The 18,233-nt window shown below is 53.7% G+C and overlaps 1 protein-coding gene across 13 annotated transcripts in view; it reads left to right on the top strand.

Annotated features, from left to right (window-relative positions):
- The window catches only part of STS (steroid sulfatase), a 138,301-nt gene that overhangs the window by 25,645 nt on the left and 94,423 nt on the right, over positions 1-18,233 (top strand). For 9 of the 13 annotated variants that reach the window (XM_066250191.1, XM_066250186.1, XM_066250189.1 and 6 more), the window contains one exon: positions 10,178-10,308. The exons of 3 other annotated variants lie outside the window; for them this stretch is intronic. In XM_066250191.1, the coding sequence (XP_066106288.1) occupies positions 10,304-10,308 (5 nt within the window). In that variant the 5' untranslated portion in view covers positions 10,178-10,303. Of the gene's footprint in view, positions 1-705; positions 725-10,177; positions 10,309-18,233 lie in introns of those variants that run through there. One more of the 13 variants, XM_066250194.1, reaches the window with a different exon arrangement.

Here is an 18,233-nt window from a genome sequence, read left to right as displayed (position 1 = left end):
CCTCCCCCACGCCCTTCCTGTCTCTGAGGGGTTTTTTTTTATTGTTTATCTGTTTGTTTAGTCCCTTCACCTTTGTCACCCAGCCCCCCAAGCCCCCTCCCTTGGGGCGACCCTCCGTCTCTTCCCTGTGTCCCCCAGTCTGTTTCTGTTTTGCTTGTTACTTGTTTTGCTCACTGGATTCCACTTCTTGGGTCGTAGCTCTGCCGCAACCAGAGCCATTCTAGCGCCTGAGGCAGAGGCCACAGAGCCATCCTTAGCGCCCGGGGCCAACTTTGTTCCAGTGGAGCCTTGGCTGCAGGAGGGAAGAGAGAGACAGAGAGGAAGGAGGGGGGGGAGGGATGGAGAAGCAGATGGGCGCTTCTCCTGTGTGCCCTGGCCGGGAATCGAACCTGGGACTCCTGCACGCCAGGCCGACGCTCTACCACTGAGCCAACCAGCCAGGGCCTAGGATTTCCTTCTTAACAAAACGATAGCACCGGGGCTGACCTGAGAGGCGTTTCCCTGCAGCCCATAATTAGTTTCACCCTCAGCAGACGTGCAGGAAGCACTTCTAGTTGGTTACCCTGACGGAATACATTCTGTTTCCCCTTACGTTGCATAAACAGGGATCCTTGATTGGAGTTTCCCTCGATGCAGTTGATGATCGAAGCTGAGATGTCATCGCTCCATTCCTGAAAACACGTTGAGAAAGAGGGCTGTCTGTCCGTTATCCATGTACAACGTGGTAATAATTCAGTTTAAGGGAATTTGGGAAGAATCAACATCTACCACTGGCAGCCTTTCCGTGGTGAAAATATGCCTTGGTTGACAACCGTCCACCCGGACATGGCTAATGCTATAGTCTACGTCCCGATACGTATAATACACATTTTTGTTTCATGTGACATTTCAACTTAGGGAACTGGTTCTTTTTTTTTTTTTTAAACTGGGTGTGTCTTATACAATGGTTGTAGATTTTTTTTGATTATTTTTATTTATTTATTTATTCATTTTAAAGGAGACAGAGAGAGAGAGAAGGAGGGGGGAGGAGCAGGAAGCATCCACTCCCACATGTGCCTTGACCAGGGAAGCCCAGGGTTTTGAACCGGCGACCTCAGTAATCCAGGTCGACGCTTTATCCACTGCGCGACCGCAGGTCAGGCCGGGAACTGGTTCTTGATCTGACGGTGTTGCCCGTGATATACACGGTCATTCACAGATATATACGATGGCCATCAATTCAATTAATTGTGGGTTTTTGTTTTGTTGCACTGAAAAGACACGGGGCCAGGACAATGGAAGTGAGCTGTATAATGTAAAGTTAGAATTGCGGGGTGTTTCTGCACTTTGCTGTATTTATAAAGAAGAGGAGGTGGAGGAGGGGGTGGATGGGACCGCAGGGAGTGGAAATAGCATTGAAGATTATTGTCATCTCTTTGGATGTCCGAGCGGAACACCCTGACTTTGAATGTCTGTAAATGCTAAGCGCACGGGGTGCTCAGATCTACAGTGGGGCCTTGAAAAGCATCTTGTGTGCCCCCCACGGGCTGCACGGAGCCTTGAAACCACTAGGTCACGGCGGTCAACGCCTGTCCCATGCGTCCCTGGTGGGTGAACTTGACCTGAGCCCCCTGCCCGGGCCGTTCTTTCTACTGCGTCCTGTGCCACAAGTTTCTCTTCTTCTGTGTCTCATTCCCACTGTCCCCTGGCGACCTCCGTGCACATTGCCTTGCCTTTGCTCAGCCGTGTGGGTTTCCCCTCGGGAAACTGGGGTGACGTGTCTTCCAGCCCATTTCCTCTCCCACTGTTGGGGTCCCAGGGACAGGGCGGCACCCAGCTCGGAGGTATGCTTGGGAGAGAGAGCACACGTACACGGCCAGGATGGAGGGAGACCGTGTGTGACTGAAGCGTGCGTCCTCACCTCTGGGCTAAACCAGGTCCGTGAGTAACACGCACCAGCTGCTTATTGCAACAGTGTTTCTCTTGAGGCCCGGGAGGGGAAGACTGCAGGCCTCCAGGGACCTCCGAAGGAAACTGATTAACGTCAACATTTACCTAGAAGACAGCAAAACAGAAAGAGAGAGAGAGAGAGAGAGATTAAAACACGTGAAGACCCAACCTCCTTTCTTAGCTCACAGTTGCATACAAGAAAAAGCTCAGTTCAACGTGAATATATGTGTGTGTGTGTGTGTGTGTGTGGATATATTTTTTTTACAGAGAAAGAGAGAGGGATAGACAGGGACAGACAGGAACGGAGAGAGATGAGAAGCATCAATCATCAGTTTTTCATTGCAACACCTTAGTTGTTCATTGATTGCTTTCTCGTATGTGCCTTGACCGCAGGCCTTCAGCAGACTGAGTGACCCCTTGCTCGAGCCAGTGACTTGGGTCCAAGCTGGTGAGCTTTGCTCAAACCAGATGAGCCCATGCTGAAGCCGGCGACCTCGGGGTCTCGAACCTGGGTCCTCCACATCCCAGTCCGACGCTCTATCCACTGCACCACTGCCTGGTCATGCCATATATATATATATATATATATATATATATATATATATGTATGTTCAGGAAGTGTTCTTATTTCCTTAAAAAAATTTTGATGAAATGCACATTTACAACATCTTGGAGGCCTATTTTTATGTATCATTTAGTTCACGCCAAGTGCTCACTTCAGTGGTTTTTTTATTAAATCGCCCAGTTGTGCGCCCTTCCCCATAGATCAGTTTGAGGACGTTTTTATCACCCAGGGAGATGCCTTCGTGCCCACGTCTGGTCAGCAACCCCCCCCCCCCCGCCTGAATATGTTGTAAAGAAGTCAGACGTCTCCTGGTTTCTTTCTTTGGGTGCCTGGCTCATGGTTCCAGCCCTCGGGGGGTGCCAGCCATGGTCCGAGGACGTCCCTGTGCTGTGCGACGCGGGTATCGGTGTCCTAGGATGGCACAGAATCAGAGCTCGGGCACGAGAAAGTCGAGGGGTTGCCCTGTGAGGTCCCGGGCCGCTCACTGTGGGGGATGACACCTTCTGTCTGCCGTGACACTGAGCCACCTGACCCCTTCTTCTGCTGTGGGCCGGTTTCCTCCTGTCTCTGCCCCTCGCAGGGGTCGTCAAACTTTTTATAAAAACCGCCCACTTTTGCAGTGCTGGTCAACCCGGTCCCTACCGCCCACTAGTGGGCGGTCCAGCTTTCATGGTGGGCCAATCGCGGCGCTGTTTGGTTGCGCGGTAGGGACCGGGTTGACCAGCACTGCAAAAGTGGGCGGTTTTTATAAAAAGTTTGAAGACCCCCTGTAAGGGAACGCCTAAGACATTCTGTCCTAGACTCAGCCCCTAAGCCGGACTTTCCCCGATTACCCACAGAGCAGCTGATAGGAGGGGTCAGCGAGATGCAGAGAATACATGCGAATTATCCGTATTTCCATATGTATAAGACGCTCCCCGTGTAGAAGACACATCTGAATTTGGGGTCCCGCAATTTGACCAAAAAAAAAAAAAAATGTCTTACGTAAAGTTATCAAACTCAAGTTTTTATTCATCATAAAATTCATACAACTGTCAAAAGCCCCATCCCTGAGCTTGTTGTCCTCATCTGTGTCTGAGGACGAATCACTGTCTTCAATAATGAGCGCAAAAACACGCCTGAAAAAAGGGGGAAATGCAAGTTAAAAAAAAAAAATCTACAACCGCTGTCGAAGATGCACCCAGTTTTTGGACCCAAAATTTTTCAAAAAAAGGTGCGTCTGGCCCTGGCCGGTTAGCTCAGTGGTAGAGCATCGGCCTGGCATGCGGGAGTTCCGGGTTCGATTCCCGGCCAGAGCACACAGGAGAGGCGCCCATCTGCTTCTCCACCCCTCCCCTTCTCCTTCCTCTCTGTCTCTCTCTTCCCCTCCCGCAGCCGAGGCTCCATTGGAGCAAAGTTGGCCCGGGTGCTGAGCATGGCTCTGTGGCCTCTGCCTCACGCGCTAGAATGGCTCTGACTGCAACAGAGCAACGCCCCAGATGGGCAGAGCATCGCCCCCTGGTGGGCAGAGCATCGCCCCCTGGTGGGCGTACCGGGTGGATCCCCGTCGGGCGCATGCGGGAGTCTGTCTGACTGCCTCCCCATTTCCAACTTCAGAAAAATACAAAAAAAAAGAAAAGGTGCATCTTGTACATGGGGAAACACGGAGTTGGGAGTAAGAAGTGAGCTGTCACCCCACGTGGCGTGTGGCATGTGGCACAAGCGCTGGGCCCCGCGTCATGAAGCCAGCGGCTTGTGAAACAGCAGAAAGAGTCCCATATCCCTCCTGCTCCTGTGAAAGCCTTTTCCTGCAAACAGGGAGGCTCTGGCGGTCAGTTTCCCTGTGCTGCTGTGACCGGCCGCGTCTCTCGCTCTCAGATGATGCACTCCGTGGGCAGGAAGATGGGGTGTCACGTGGAGACCGGGGTCTCCGCGGAGCTGTCCCCTGCGTTCCTGTGTGACACTGGGCTTGGCGGTCACCATCTGTCCTTTCCCCGGTCCATTGAGGTCTTTGGATTTCTGTCCCTGGACGGCACTCCTGAAATGTTCCGAGTCCGCCCTGTGGTTTGGGCCACGCCGGGCACGCTCTCCAAAGCTCCCCGAATGAAATCTGAGGTCAGACCGACGCCCTGAGGTTCGCGTGGCTGTGAGAGGTGTTGATTTTATGACCGTGGCTGCACGGGGAAAGAGGGGGAGGGGTTGTTTATATCAAGTGTTAGGTCATTTATAGAAGTCTCCACCTGGGACAGCCCGCCCAGGCCTCCGTCAATGCCCTCAGTCAATGCCCTCAGCTACCGAGACAAATAGTTTGACAGGGAAACAAGTAATTAAGAATTGGCTTCAATGTTACAGTTTAAAACCCACGCTCCAAAGTCAACAAACTGTCCTGCTAAGTCAGACGAGGCTTATCTGGTTGTTACCAGCAAGGAACACTGAAGGCGCCTTCCGAGAAAGAGAGAGAGAGAGAAAGGGGGGGGGGTGTTTATTGTCCTTTGGGAAACCTTCATGCTTCCGTGGGCATGCCCAGTTTGTCCACTGCACAAAGACTGTGGGACTCTATTCCCTGGGAAAAGCCAGCACAGAAAAGTGGTGCTTAGCCCTGTGTGTGTTTAAAGTTATAGACACGTTTTTTTTTCTTGTTTTTTTTTTCTTTTTCTGAAGCTGGAAACGGGGAGAGACAGTCAGACAGACTCCCGCATGCGCCCAACCGGGATCCACCTGGCACGCCCACCAGGGGCAACGCTCTGCCCACCAGGGGGCGATGCTCTGCCCCTCCGGGGCATCGCTCTGTTGCGACCAGAGCCACTCTAGCGCCTGAGGCAGAGGCCAAGGAGCCATCCCCAGCGCCCGGGCCATCTTTGCTCCAATGGAGCCTCGGCTGCGGGAGGGGAAGAGAGAGACAGAGAGGAAGGAGAGGGGGAGGGGTGGAGAAGCAGATGGGTGCTTCTCCTGTGTGCCCTGGCTGGGAATCGAACCCGGGTCCCCTGCATGCCAGGCCGACGCTCTACCACTGAGCCAACCGGCCAAGGCCGACACGTTTTTTAATATGAAATATGTGGTCACATCTGAGTATAAAACGTTGAGGCCCGGTCTGCCGACTGTTGGGTCCCAGGGTACATGCTACACGTGCTTGTTGAATCCATCATCCTGAAAACACGTGTTCATAACACGTGTTCATGCCGGGAAGGGTGAAGGGTAAAGAGTATGAGAAGTAGTTTGTGGCCCTGGCCAGTTGGCTCAGTGGTAGAGCGTCGGCCTGGTGTGTGGAAGTCCTGGGTCCGATTCCCCATCAGCACACACAGGAGAAGCGGCCATCTGCTTTTCCACCCCTCTCCCTCCCCTCTTCTCTCTTTCTCTCTTTTTTCCTCTCCTGTAGCCATGAGTTGATTGATTCGAGCAAGTTGGCCCTAGGTGCTGAGGATGGCACCCTGGCCTCTGCTTTAGGTGCTAAAAATAGCTCAGTTGCCAAACAACAGAGCAGCGGCCCCAGATGGTCAGAGCATCGCCCCCTGGTGGGCATGCCGGGTGGATCTCCATCGGAGCGCATGCGGGAGTCTGTCTCTCTGCCTCTCCACTCCTTCCTTAATAAAAAATAATAATAATAGGTAGTTTGAGGGGACCATCTGGGAAGGTGGCGTTCTGTGGGATGTTGACCTGAATACCCCACGGACATAACCTAACCACGGACGAGCCTCAGCAGAGGCCCGCTGGCGGGCGCCGTTCCCGCTGTCTGGATGGACGGCAGGCTTACAGGGAGAGGGGGAGGGGGAGAGCGTTGACTGCGTCAACGACGCCACTGTGCAGATGGAGACGTTAGCTTCCTGCAGCGTCTGAGTGAGAATGATCATGGCCGTGTCCACTAGCTTTCCATTGGACGCGCCAAGTCCCCGGCTGACCCTTTGAGAACGGTCACAGCCTCCGTGGACATGGAAGCCGTAATGACTCGCCCCCCCACCCCCCACCGCCAGCCCAGCAGGGGCCTCCGTCCCTGAGACACGAGGAACTGAGAGAACACCTTGGCAAGGGTGATACGTCCGTGGCTGTAACTCCCACCGCCCCCAGCTGTGGGTCAGCGTCCCTGCGCTCAGCTGATGTCAGGGTTTGGTTTCTGCCACCCATTCGGACTGGGCTGTATTTCAGGTGTGCAGGCTGCCATGCTGTCAGACTCGGGTCAGACACGTCCTGGCACTTTTTTTTTTTTTTTTGTATTTTTCTGAAGCTAGAAACGGGGAGAGACAGTCAGACAAACTCCTGCATGCGCCCGACCAGGATCCACCCGGCACGCCCACCAGCGGTGACGCTCTGCCCACCAGGGGGCGACGCTCTGCCCCTCTGGGGCGTCGCTCTGCCGCCACCAGAGCCACTCTAACGCCTGAGGCAGAGGCCACAGAGCCATCCCCAGCGCCCGGGCCATCTTTGCTCCAATGGAGCCTTGGCTGCGGGAGGGGAAGAGAGAGACAGAGAGGAAGGAGGGGGGGTGGAGAAGCAAATGGGCGCTTCTCCTATGTGCCCTGGCCGGGAATCGAACCCGGGTCCCCTGCACGCCAGGCCGACGCTCTACCGCTGAGCCAACCGGCCAGGGTGTCCTGGCCCTTTTGACTGAGGCTCTGACGTGGACCCGGGCTTCCAGCCACATGGCTGAGTCTCCACCTTGGGTGGCAGAGAAGACATCCCACCTTGCGTTCTGTGCTCCGTCCCTCCCCACCACCCGCTGACAACCTACCTCTGCCGGAAAAGGGGTTTCCTGAGTGAGAAGGGCACCTGTCTGACTGGGTGGGATTATTCCAGGCGTCCCTTGTGGGCAGAGTGCCACATGGCATGTGCCGTGGTTGCATTCCTGGTTCCATTCCCAGTGTCCACTGCTAGGCACGGGGGCTCTCAGCACAGGCTAAATGTGCAGAGACCTCCAGAGCAGGGGTCCCCAAACTCCGGCCCGCGGGCCACATGCGGCCCCCTGAGGCCATATATCCAGCCCCCGCCACACTTTTGGAAAGGGCACCTCTTTCATTGGTGGTCAGTGAGAGGAGCATAGTTCCCATTGAAATACTGGTCAGTTTGTTGATTTCAATTGACTTGTTCTTTATTTTAAATATTGTATTTGTTCCCGTTTCACTTTTTTTTTTTTTACTTTAAAATAAGATATGTGCAGTGTGCATAGGGATTTGTTCATAGTTTTTTTTTTTTTTGTACACTATAGGATGTTGAGCAATGTCCCTGGCCTCTATCCACTGGATCCGGGCAATACCCACCCAACTGTGAGAACCAGAAATGTCTCTAGACCTTGCCTCCTGACCCCTGTCAGGAGGGACAGAGGCACCCCTCGCTGAGAGCCCGTCTAGTACTCTTTTGAAAGACGCCTTCTCTGAGCACGGGCTTTTCTCTTTTCTTTTGTGGCCGTTTCCTTCAGCGGAGAGGGTCCCCGGTGGCAGCCCCTGTGTGATGGGCATTGTGACTTAATCCCTTAAGACGAGTTTCTTTTTCTTCGTGACGCACCTGCGGGGGAGTGAGCTCAGAATTGCAGGTGTCCCTCAAAGGGTTTCCGTGCTGAGCTGTGAAAGCCCATTCTCTGTAAATAAAGGCTTGGTGCCGCGGACCGGAAAATGATCTGAATCTGATCTGCCTCCCACGGGGAGTCGTCCTGCTGCTCAGATCCGTGTCCGTGGGGTCGTAGCCTGGCCAGGTCAGGTCGTGGCAAAGAAAACGGAACAGGTGACCCCGCCCGGCGGGTCTGTCCCGGCTACAGCGGGAGTTGAAGGCTCCACGTTGACAGAACGTTGTTCCATTTTCAACAAGGATCGAACATGAAAGGGCCCTGCCGGAAGATTGATTACGGTTTCAAATGCCATCTCTGGCAGAAGGGAGAAGTGGGGAGGGGGGAGTAACATTTCTGGGACACGGATTGACCCCCAAGACATTGTTGCGAGAAGCTTAACTTCCATAAAGCAAGATTCACATTTACAAAAATCTATATGGCAGGCAGTCATTTTTCTCGAACGCCACGTTATTTACGGAGCGGGATGATACTTTGTATTTGAAAAGTTATAGACGATAGATTTAGACATTAGGACGTCCTGTCGGGATATGTGCTGGGTTTTGTCTAAATGTCAATGACTAAAAACCATAATATATTTATATATATACACACACATACAAAGGAATCTTGATGGCTTTTTTTTTTCTAAGCTCATTTTCAACTCCTATGTGGGGTTGCCCACCTGAGGCGGAAACACATTGGCTTTTTTTTTTTTCTTTTTCTAAGCTCATTTTCAACTCCCGTGTGAGGCTGCCCACCTGAGGCAGAAACACATTCCCTCAAAGGCCAGGTTTGACTTTTCGGGACAAAGTGTGTGTGTCAGAGGCCACCCCTCTTACACCGTGGCACTGAGCCGTAGGTGCTGAGTGTGGGGGGGTTATAGCTTTTGTTCCCATTCAGTGTGTTTGTGGACGGGAACGTGTGAATGTCATGGGCTGTTCACGAATTGCAAAGTATCCTTTCCCCCCTCACCCCAACCATTTCACAATGTTAAAAGAGGAAAATGTTTTTCCTTGGCTACAAAAAGACTTGGATAGAGGGAGGAGGAACAGTCCCATGCGTTGGAGTTTGGGGCCCCCTCTTTATAAAGAAAATAATTTATTGAGAGCTAGCAGTGGGGGACCATGTCTCCTTGATAAGGTATCAAATCTGCCATCAAGATTCCTTTGAGTGTGTGTGTGTGTGTATAAGGTCTACCGGAAAGTTCTGTCCATTTTTGGAATAAAACAAAATACAAATTTTTCTTGCCATCAATATTAAATAATATAATTGCCATTATTATTAATGATTTCTTGCCAGCGTGAGGGCAATGTGTATATCCCATTTTTGAGAAATGTTTTATCTTTTGATGCGAAAAATGGAACCAGTGCTTGTTTGATATCTTCTTCATTTTTTAATTTTTTGCCCTTCCAAAAACTCTGTAAGGACAAAAACAAGGGATCGTCAGAGGGTGCTAAGACTGGGGAATAGGGTGGATGCGACAGACATGCTTCTGTAGCACTTCTTCCTGTTGAAATTCGTAAAACTTACAGTGGCGTCAATGAACTTTATCAGTAGCCATGGGTACACTATCGCTTCACACAGAAGACCAACGTGAATCAACTTTGTTTTAGTTCATTTGCTACGTCAGTATGTATCCATTAAGTGATACAAATAGAGAGGCACACATGCGCCAGATAAACATGTGCTTACGTGTCGACACTTGGTGTGATAGAAACAGACAGAACTTTCCGGTAGACCTTATATTATGGTTTTTAGTCGCTGACATTTAGACAAAACCCAGCACATATCCCAACAGGACGTCCTAATGTCTATAAATCTACATCCTTATTGCCCATGAGAAGGACAGACCTCAGAAAAGAAGAAAACAAATAAATGCACTTTTTGCCAATAGCAATAAAGGCAGTCCAGAAAGGAACGGATCCTGTGATAGTCAACCGCGGAGGGAATATATTTGCTTTATATTCCAGGTAATCAGTGGGGGGGCTTCTTGGAGGTGGTGGCTTCTCTGCTGAGGCCTGCAGGTGACTGACGAGGAGTCAGGCAGGGCGTGGAAAGAAAGAAGCACGCGGGCCTAGGGCCTCTTCGGGCAGGAAATGAGCTCACTGAAGTCGTTCCGCATCTGCTTATCCGGTGTGTGACTCTTCCTGTTTGGAATGACTTCTTCCCAGGGTGAACCCGATGGCCCCCGAGTGTCTGTGCTGGTAGCCGCTCGCCTCACTCTCATCTGCACATGGTGGTCTCCATCGCGTGACACTTTTTGAGAACAAGCCTCAAGACCGTCTCCAAGCTGTCCAATGGCGTAAGTAGAGGAAAGGCCGCTGTGGGTGCCCCCCTTGGACAACAGCGTGGTCGGGTGGGGGGGGCGCCCCGCCACGCCACGCCCCACCACACCCTGCCACGCCAGGCCCCGCCCCGCCAGGCCCGCGTCGTAGGGCAGGAGCGTCTGGTGACCTGCGTGACGGCGTGCTGGGAGGCTGCAATGCTACAGGACGAACACAGATTTGGAGCTGGCCCCGTGGCCTTTTCGTTCTCAGTGGACTTTCCAGCAAAGGGTCGCTCTGCTGACTGGGAGCACGTGGACGGGGCCGGCGTGTTTGCGTAGAGAACCGCCGTCCTTCCCGCGAGTTCACCAAAGGCAGATGGTGTGTGTGGGTGGGACGCCCGTGCGAGGGGGACGGTGCGGGGACCCCTACGTGGCGGACGCCCCCGTCCTGGACCTCCCGGGGAGGCGGCTCGAGCTGAATTAGCACCGCGGCCACGCCACGGAGGAGTGGAAGGCTCGTGATCACAACTGCAAGCTGGAGGGCTTCCCATAGGAGGGGTGCTTCCTCCCCCTGGGGAAGGCGCACGCACGTGTGGGGAGCTGGGGACGGCTTGGGGGGGGGGACGGTGGCAAAGACCTGCTGGTGAGCAGCCGCACCGTATGCTCTTGCCCCGGAAGAGGCCGTGTCTCTGTGACACTGCCGTCCTGTGACACACGGTGTGACGTGGCACATTGTGATGTCACGGTGGGCACTGTCTGTCATCCTGGGCACTGTCTGTCATCGTGGGCACTGTCTGTCATCGTGGGCACTGTCTGTCATCCTGGGCACTGTCTGTCATCCTGAGCACTGTCTGTCATCCTGAGCACTCTCTGTCATCGTGGGCACTGTCTGTCATCCTGGGCACTGTCATCCTGGGCACTGTCTGTCATCGTGGGCACTGTCTGTCATCCTGGGCACTGTCTGTCATCGTGGGCACTGTCTGTCATCCTGGGCACTGTCTGTCATCGTGGGCACTGTCTGTCATCCTGGGCACTGTCTGTCATCGTGGGCACTGTCTGTCATCGTGAGCACTGTCTGTCATCGTGGGCACTGTCTGTCATCCTGGGCACTGTCTGTCATCGTGGGCACTGTCTGTCATCCTGGGCACTGTCTGTCATCGTGAGCACTGTCTGTCATCCTGGGCACTGTCTGTCATCCTGGGCACTGTCTGTCATCGTGGGCACTGTCTGTCATCCTGGGCACTGTCTGTCATCCTGAGCACTGTCTGTCATCCTGGGCACTGTCTGTCATCGTGGGCACTGTCTGTCATCGTGGGCACTGTCTGTCATCCTGGGCACTGTCTGTCATCGTGGGCACTGTCTGTCATCCTGGGCACTGTCTGTCATCCTGGGCACTGTCTGTCATCGTGGGCACTGTCTGTCATCCTGGGCACTGTCTGTCATCGTGGGCACTGTGTGTCATCCTGGGCACTGTGTGTCATCCTGGGCACTGTCTGTCATCGTGGGCACTGTCTGTCATCCTGAGCACTGTCTGTCATCCTGGGCACTGTCTGTCATCCTGGGCACTGTCTGTCATCGTGGGCACTGTCTGTCATCCTGAGCACTGTCTGTCATCGTGGGCACTGTCTGTCATCCTGAGCACTGTCTGTCATCCTGGGCACTGTCTGTCATCGTGGGCACTGTCTGTCATCCTGGGCACTGTCTGTCATCGTGGGCACTGTCTGTCATCCTGGGCACTGTCTGTCATCGTGGGCACTGTCTGTCATCCTGGGCACTGTCTGTCATCGTGGGCACTGTCTGTCATCGTGGGCACTGTCTGTCATCCTGGGCACTGTCTGTCATCGTGGGCACTGTCTGTCATCCTGGGCACTGTCTGTCATCGTGGGCACTGTCTGTCATCCTGGGCACTGTCTGTCATCCTGGGCACTGTGTGTCATCCTGGGCACTGTCTGTCATCGTGGGCACTGTCTGTCATCCTGGGCACTGTGTGTCATCCTGGGCACTGTCTGTCATCGTGGGCACTGTCTGTCATCCTGGGCACTGTGTGTCATCCTGGGCACTGTCTGTCATCGTGGGCACTGTCTGTCATCGTGGGCACTGTCTGTCATCCTGGGCACTGTCTGTCATCGTGGGCACTGTCTGTCATCCTGGGCACTGTCTGTCATCGTGGGCACTGTCTGTCATCCTGGGCACTGTCTGTCATCCTGGGCACTGTGTGTCATCCTGGGCACTGTCTGTCATCGTGGGCACTGTCTGTCATCCTGGGCACTGTGTGTCATCCTGGGCACTGTCTGTCATCGTGGGCACTGTCTGTCATCCTGAGCACTGTCTGTCATCCTGAGCACTGTCTGTCATCGTGGGCACTGTCTGTCATCCTGGGCACTGTCTGTCATCCTGAGCACTGTCTGTCATCCTGGGCACTGTGTCATCCTGAGCACTGTCTGTCATCCTGGGCACTGTGTCATCGTGGCGCGTCCCCGCCCCCAGCCCCAGACGCAGGCGGCTCGCAGGCCTGCGCACTGAGCTGCTTGGAGGGAAGGTAGCGGTCCATATCAGTAAGGAAAGACACTGAGTGGGAGGGTCCCGGGATTTGGACGCCAGCCCCCCGTCCACTGGCTGGGCCTGCCGAGGACGCTGATTGCCCGCTGTGCCCGGGACGGTCGTGAAAAGCAAAGGACGCTCTTTGTCTGGGGACACGTATGAATGCCGGATGAGGCTGCCAGCCAGGGCGATGGGAATCTAATTCAGCATTCGGGCAGATGAAGGCCTCTGTGGTTCCGTAGCTTTGGAGAGGAGGTGGTCCTGGCCCCCCAAGGGCTGAGGGCAGGGATGCCGCTGTCTGTCATGCCGTGCCCAGGACAGAGCCACCAGAAAGGGTTAGTCAGCCCTGCCTGTGTCCTCAAGTGTCCAGGTCGGGTCTCCCTGCTCGATGGGACGAGACAAGCACCTTCATCTCAGCTTTCTCCTCCTTTGTAGAATAATCCGTGGTCCTTAACGTTGAGGGAGCTGAGCTGGACTCAGAATTAAAGAGAACAGAAAGACAGTGACCTTCCCGCATTCAAATCGAAGCCCCCCCTAGGCGGGGCGGAGGGTCCCTCCTGGAGGGGACATCCTCGGAGGCCTGATGCCTGGCTTGCGGGCGCCCCCGCCTTCCCAACGAGCAGCTCAACCCGGTCCCTCCTCTGCTGTGATTTCCGTCATCTGTTCTCTGAAAGGCCCGTGGGTCCCTTGCCTGTGTGACGGGAACAAATTTTTCGAGGGTGTCAAAAGAATAATTTATTTCCCCATGCTCCCGTTAACGGGGGGGGGGGGGCGTTGTGCTCCCTCCGTTCGTTTCTGACCCGGCTTTCAAAGCCGTGGGCACCTGCACTATCAAGTTTTATTTGGGTTCCTACAAGATCACTGTGCGCTTTGTGAGGGAATGTTCTAAGTAGCTTTTCTTCCTCCTCCTCTTCTTCTTCTTCTTCCTCTTCTTCTTTTCCTTTTGCTCGTTTAGAGGGGAGATTGACATTTTCTTTTTCTTCTTTTTTTTTTTGGAGCCCACTCGCAGTGCTCAGAGAAAGCGGACAGTCTCCACAGCTAATTAAAAGCGCGAGTCTGAGAAGGCTCATGCTTAATTCATGATCAGCGTGTGCAGTGTTCATTATCCTTGCTTTGTGCGCTGATCTGAAGTAGAGGGGCCTTTCAGTGGGGACTGAAGTGTCCCTTCCTAAGCGGCTAATCACAATCTTCGCGCTGTCTCACCAGCCTGCGGCCCCCGCCCCCACGGGGCGTGCTGACCCACTTCGCAGCTCAGAATGCGGGGGTCTCCCGTACCACGGCGTGTCCTGTCTGGAAGTGCGTGAAGACTCGCGTGGTAGTCGAGAGAACGCTTGTTCGCCGTGCCTGCGATTTCTAACGGGTCCCCCTCCAACACCAGCCTGAGGGGTGTTGGCATAAAGTTGTCTTGCGCGATGAAAGGGGAGGATTTTATGAGACGTTGCCTGCCCGCAGTCTGTTGGCTCATTTTGTCTTCTTCTGTACCAAGAGCAACAGAGGTTCTTAGAAATCCTTTGACAGCCTGACCAGACAGGGGCACAGTGGATAGAGCGTCGGACTGGGATAGGAAGGACCCAGGTTCGAGAGCCCAAGGTCACCAGCTTGAGCGTGCGCTCATCGGCGTGAGCGTGCGCTCATCGGCGTGAGCACGGGGTCGCTGGCTTGAGCGTGGGATCATAGACATGACCCCATGGTTGCTGGCGTGAGCCCAAAGGTCTCTGGCTTAAAGCCCAAGATCAACAGCTTCAGCCCAAGGTCGCCAGCTTGAGCCAGGGGTCACTCGGTCTGCTGTAACCCCCCCCTCCTCGGTCAAGGCACATATGAGAAAGCAATCAATGAACAACTAAGGAGCCGCAACAAAGGCTTGATGCTTCTCATCTCTCTCCTTTCCTGTCTGTTTGTCCCTATGTGTCCCTCTCTCTGTCTCTCTCTCTCTGTCTCTGTCAAAAAGCCCCAGAAAATAACAAAAAGAAATCCTTTGATGGGAATGAAAAGGCTTTTCAAGCAGATCAGACATCCCTTACGAAGTATGGTGCAGCCACGGCGTTGTGGGATGAACAGCATGTGTTGGGATCAAGATAATCCCAAACTAAACATCATCATAGTAACGGTGATGGTGCTGTGTGTCTCAGAGACAGTGAGCGAGAGAAGGTTCATTAAGAGGCAGATCGTGGGAGAAAACGGAGCTCTCTGGAAGGTACCCCAGGGAACGTCACCAGTGAGGCCCCTGGCTGTCATGCATCCCCAGGTAGGAGGCAGGAAGAAGGACCCCAAACTATCTGGACCGAGTCCCCTGCCCCAAAGGACCATCCTGAATCTAGATGTTCACGAGGTCATAAACAGACAAATTCAAGGTGCACTGCATTGGATGAGATCATTGACCCAAATTCTCTCCCACAAATTCAGTGTCCCATAAAGCAAATAGCAGAAGGCTGCCCCAGATGCTACAGCGTGACGAAACATAGCAACCAAGCCGGAACCCTGAACGGACCCTGTGTGTACTGGGGCCAGGGAACCCCAGTGGCCTAGTGAGACTAGGAGACTGTCCGGGGGTCAGTGGGTTGGATCACGCTGGTGTTCACATTGTGGTCCCAGATAAAAAGGGGGTGGTCTGGCCCTGGCTGGTTGGCTCAGTGGTAGAGCATCGGCCTGGCATGCAGGAGTCCCGGGTTCTATTCCCAGCCAGGGCACACAGGAGAAGCGTCCATCTGCTTCTCCACCCCTCCCCCTCTCCTTCCTCTCTGTCTCTCTCTTCCCCTCCCACAGCTGAGGCTCCATTGGAGCAAAAGATGGCCCGGGCGCTGGGGATGGGTCCTTGGCCTCTGCCCCAGGCGCTAGAGTGGTTCTGGTCATGATAAAGCGACGCCCCGGATGGGCAGAGCATCGCCCCCTGGTGGGCGTGCCAGGTGGATCCTGGTCGGGCGCATGCACAAGTCTGTCTGACTGCCTCCCCGTTTCCAGCTTCAGAAAAATACAAAAAAAAAAGGGGGGTGGTCCTAGGAGACCCCACAGCCAGACTAGTTCAAGTGGTGCAATGTCACAATCTCTGCAAGTGATTGCGAGACATCACCGTGTACAAATGTAACGACAGATCCTCTTGTTCATCTTCTGATGTAGAACGCATAGGTCCATGTATGTATGCATAGGTGTATGTGAGCCACATGCACAGGTACACAGACAGAAGGGAAGCAGCCAGCAGGGAAGTATAAATAGGAAACCTAAGTGACAAAGTATAGCTATGCTCACTTTTATTTTTTTCAAGTATATCAATTTTTATTTTTTTTTATTTTTTGTATTTTTCTGAAGCCGGAAACAGGGAGGCAGTCAGACAGACTCCCTCATGCGCCCGACCGGGATCCACCTGGCACGCCCACCAGGGGGCGATGCTCTGCCCATCTGGGGCATCGCTCTGTTGCAATCAGAGCCACTCTAGTGCCTGAGGCAGAGGCCACAGAGCCATCGTCAGCACCCAGGCCAACCTTGCTCCAGTAGAGACTTGGTTGCGGGAGGGGAAGAGAGAGACAGAGAGGAAGGAGAGGGGGAGGGGTGGAGAAGCAGATGGGTGCTTCTCCTGTGTGCCCTGGCCAGGAATCGAACCTGGGACTTCCGCATGCCAGGGCGACGCTCTACCACTGAGCCAACCGGCCAGGGCCTCAAGTATATCAATTTTTTTAAAGTAAAATTTTTTGGGGGGGGGGCGTGACACAGGTTTAAAAGACTATATAAGTTGCAAGCGTCCAGTTTTATGATCTATCATCTGCACGTTGCCGGGTGTGCCCACCACCCAATCTAATCTCCGTCTATCACTATACTGATATATCCACACACACCCCCCCCCCACGAAATGATAGATGCTTGTTTCTATGGGGCAGAAAGTCTCCCATTCATAACTGGAAACGATCTGAATTTTACCTGCCAGTTACATTTCTCGTGCTTATTTTTTTTTTCTTTTCGTTTTTCCTCTGATTGAGAAATGCACTGGGTGACGCTGGTTCATAAGAACCCATAGGGTTCAGGTAAACGTCTCTACTCTACAGCATGTGAACTGCTGACTGGGTGGTGTGTCCATCACCCAAAGTCAAATCATCTTCTGTCACCTTATATTTGTCCCTCGTTACACCTGTCCTCCCTGCCCCCTCCCCCGATCACCACGTCACTGTTCTTTCCTGTTCTCTAGGTCAGGGAGTCTCAGTGTCATAGCCGACTGTACATTTAACTTCCATCACCCTCTTCCACCTCCACCCACCCCCCTCTGGCCACCACCACGCTGTTGTCTGTGTCTGTGAGTTTCTCTGTTTGTTCATTGTTTTCTGTTTGATATCTCACATATGAGTGAAATTATATGGTCTTCAGAGTATGAAAATTAAAAAAAAAAAGTTGGGGGGAATTATATAAAAATTATTCTGCTTCTCCTTTGTGAGGAGCTACATCAGTTCCATTGACTTTATTTCTAAAGTTTCATACGGGACCCGTTCATAAGAGGCAGGGGTGGGCACCCTCCTCTCTCCAAGTCGGGGGTGCTGTGCTGGCTGAGGTCCCCGTTGTTTTTTTGTTTGTTTGTTTATTTTTGTATTTCTCTGAAGTTGGAAATGGGGAGGCAGTCAGACAGACTCCTGCATGCTCCCGACCGGGATCCACCCGGCATGCCCACCAGGGGGCGATGCTCTGCCCATCTGGGGCGTTGCTCCATTGCAACGGCAGCCATTCTAGCACCTGAGGCAGAGGCCATGGAGTCGTCCTCAGTGCCTGGGCCAACTTTGCTCCAATGGAGCCCTGGCTGCAGGAGGGGAAGAGAGAGACAGAGAGGAAGGAGAAGGGGAAGGGTGGAGAAGCAGATGGGGGCTTCTCCTGCGTGCCCTGGCCGGGAATCAAACCTGGGTCCCCCGTACACCAGGCCGATGCTCTACCACTGAGCCAACCGGCCAGGGCCCGGGTCCCCTTTGTGAGGGTGACCTTGTCGCACCCAGTGGGCTGTCCTTGGCCACCCCTCATCCCCGTGACTGCAGATGAGGAATGCCTGTGCGTCCGGTGATATTTGCAGGTGCACAAGGGAGGTCATCCTCTTGCTTGTCCGGGCACCTTCTCCATGGACTTGGAGCACGAGGCACATTCTTCTGTTCTGGGTCATCTCTGCGTGGCTTTCCACGGCCGGGTTAGCTCCGGGTCTGCGGGCCTGTGCGTCCCACCAGGTGTAACAAAGCCCGCTTTGCTCCTTGCTGATAAGCAGCGCTTGGCTTCGGAACTAAAAGCAGTATGCTTGGTCTGACTTGTAAAAGACATCGTGTGCACAGACCCCAGGAATACGGCGTTCCATTTCCATGGAAACGTCTACACTACAGACACGCAGAATGGGGCCCTGGATTCACGAGGCCTGTGCCCACGCTCGTCCAAACGCGTACAGCGTTAGAACCAGCGTGCTCTGC

Source organism: Saccopteryx bilineata, chromosome X (assembly GCF_036850765.1).
Source record: "Saccopteryx bilineata isolate mSacBil1 chromosome X, mSacBil1_pri_phased_curated, whole genome shotgun sequence".
Lineage (NCBI taxonomy): Eukaryota > Metazoa > Chordata > Mammalia > Chiroptera > Emballonuridae > Saccopteryx > Saccopteryx bilineata.
The sequence above is the reverse complement of the archived record's forward strand: the minus strand, read 5'-3'. Positions and strand labels throughout refer to the sequence as shown.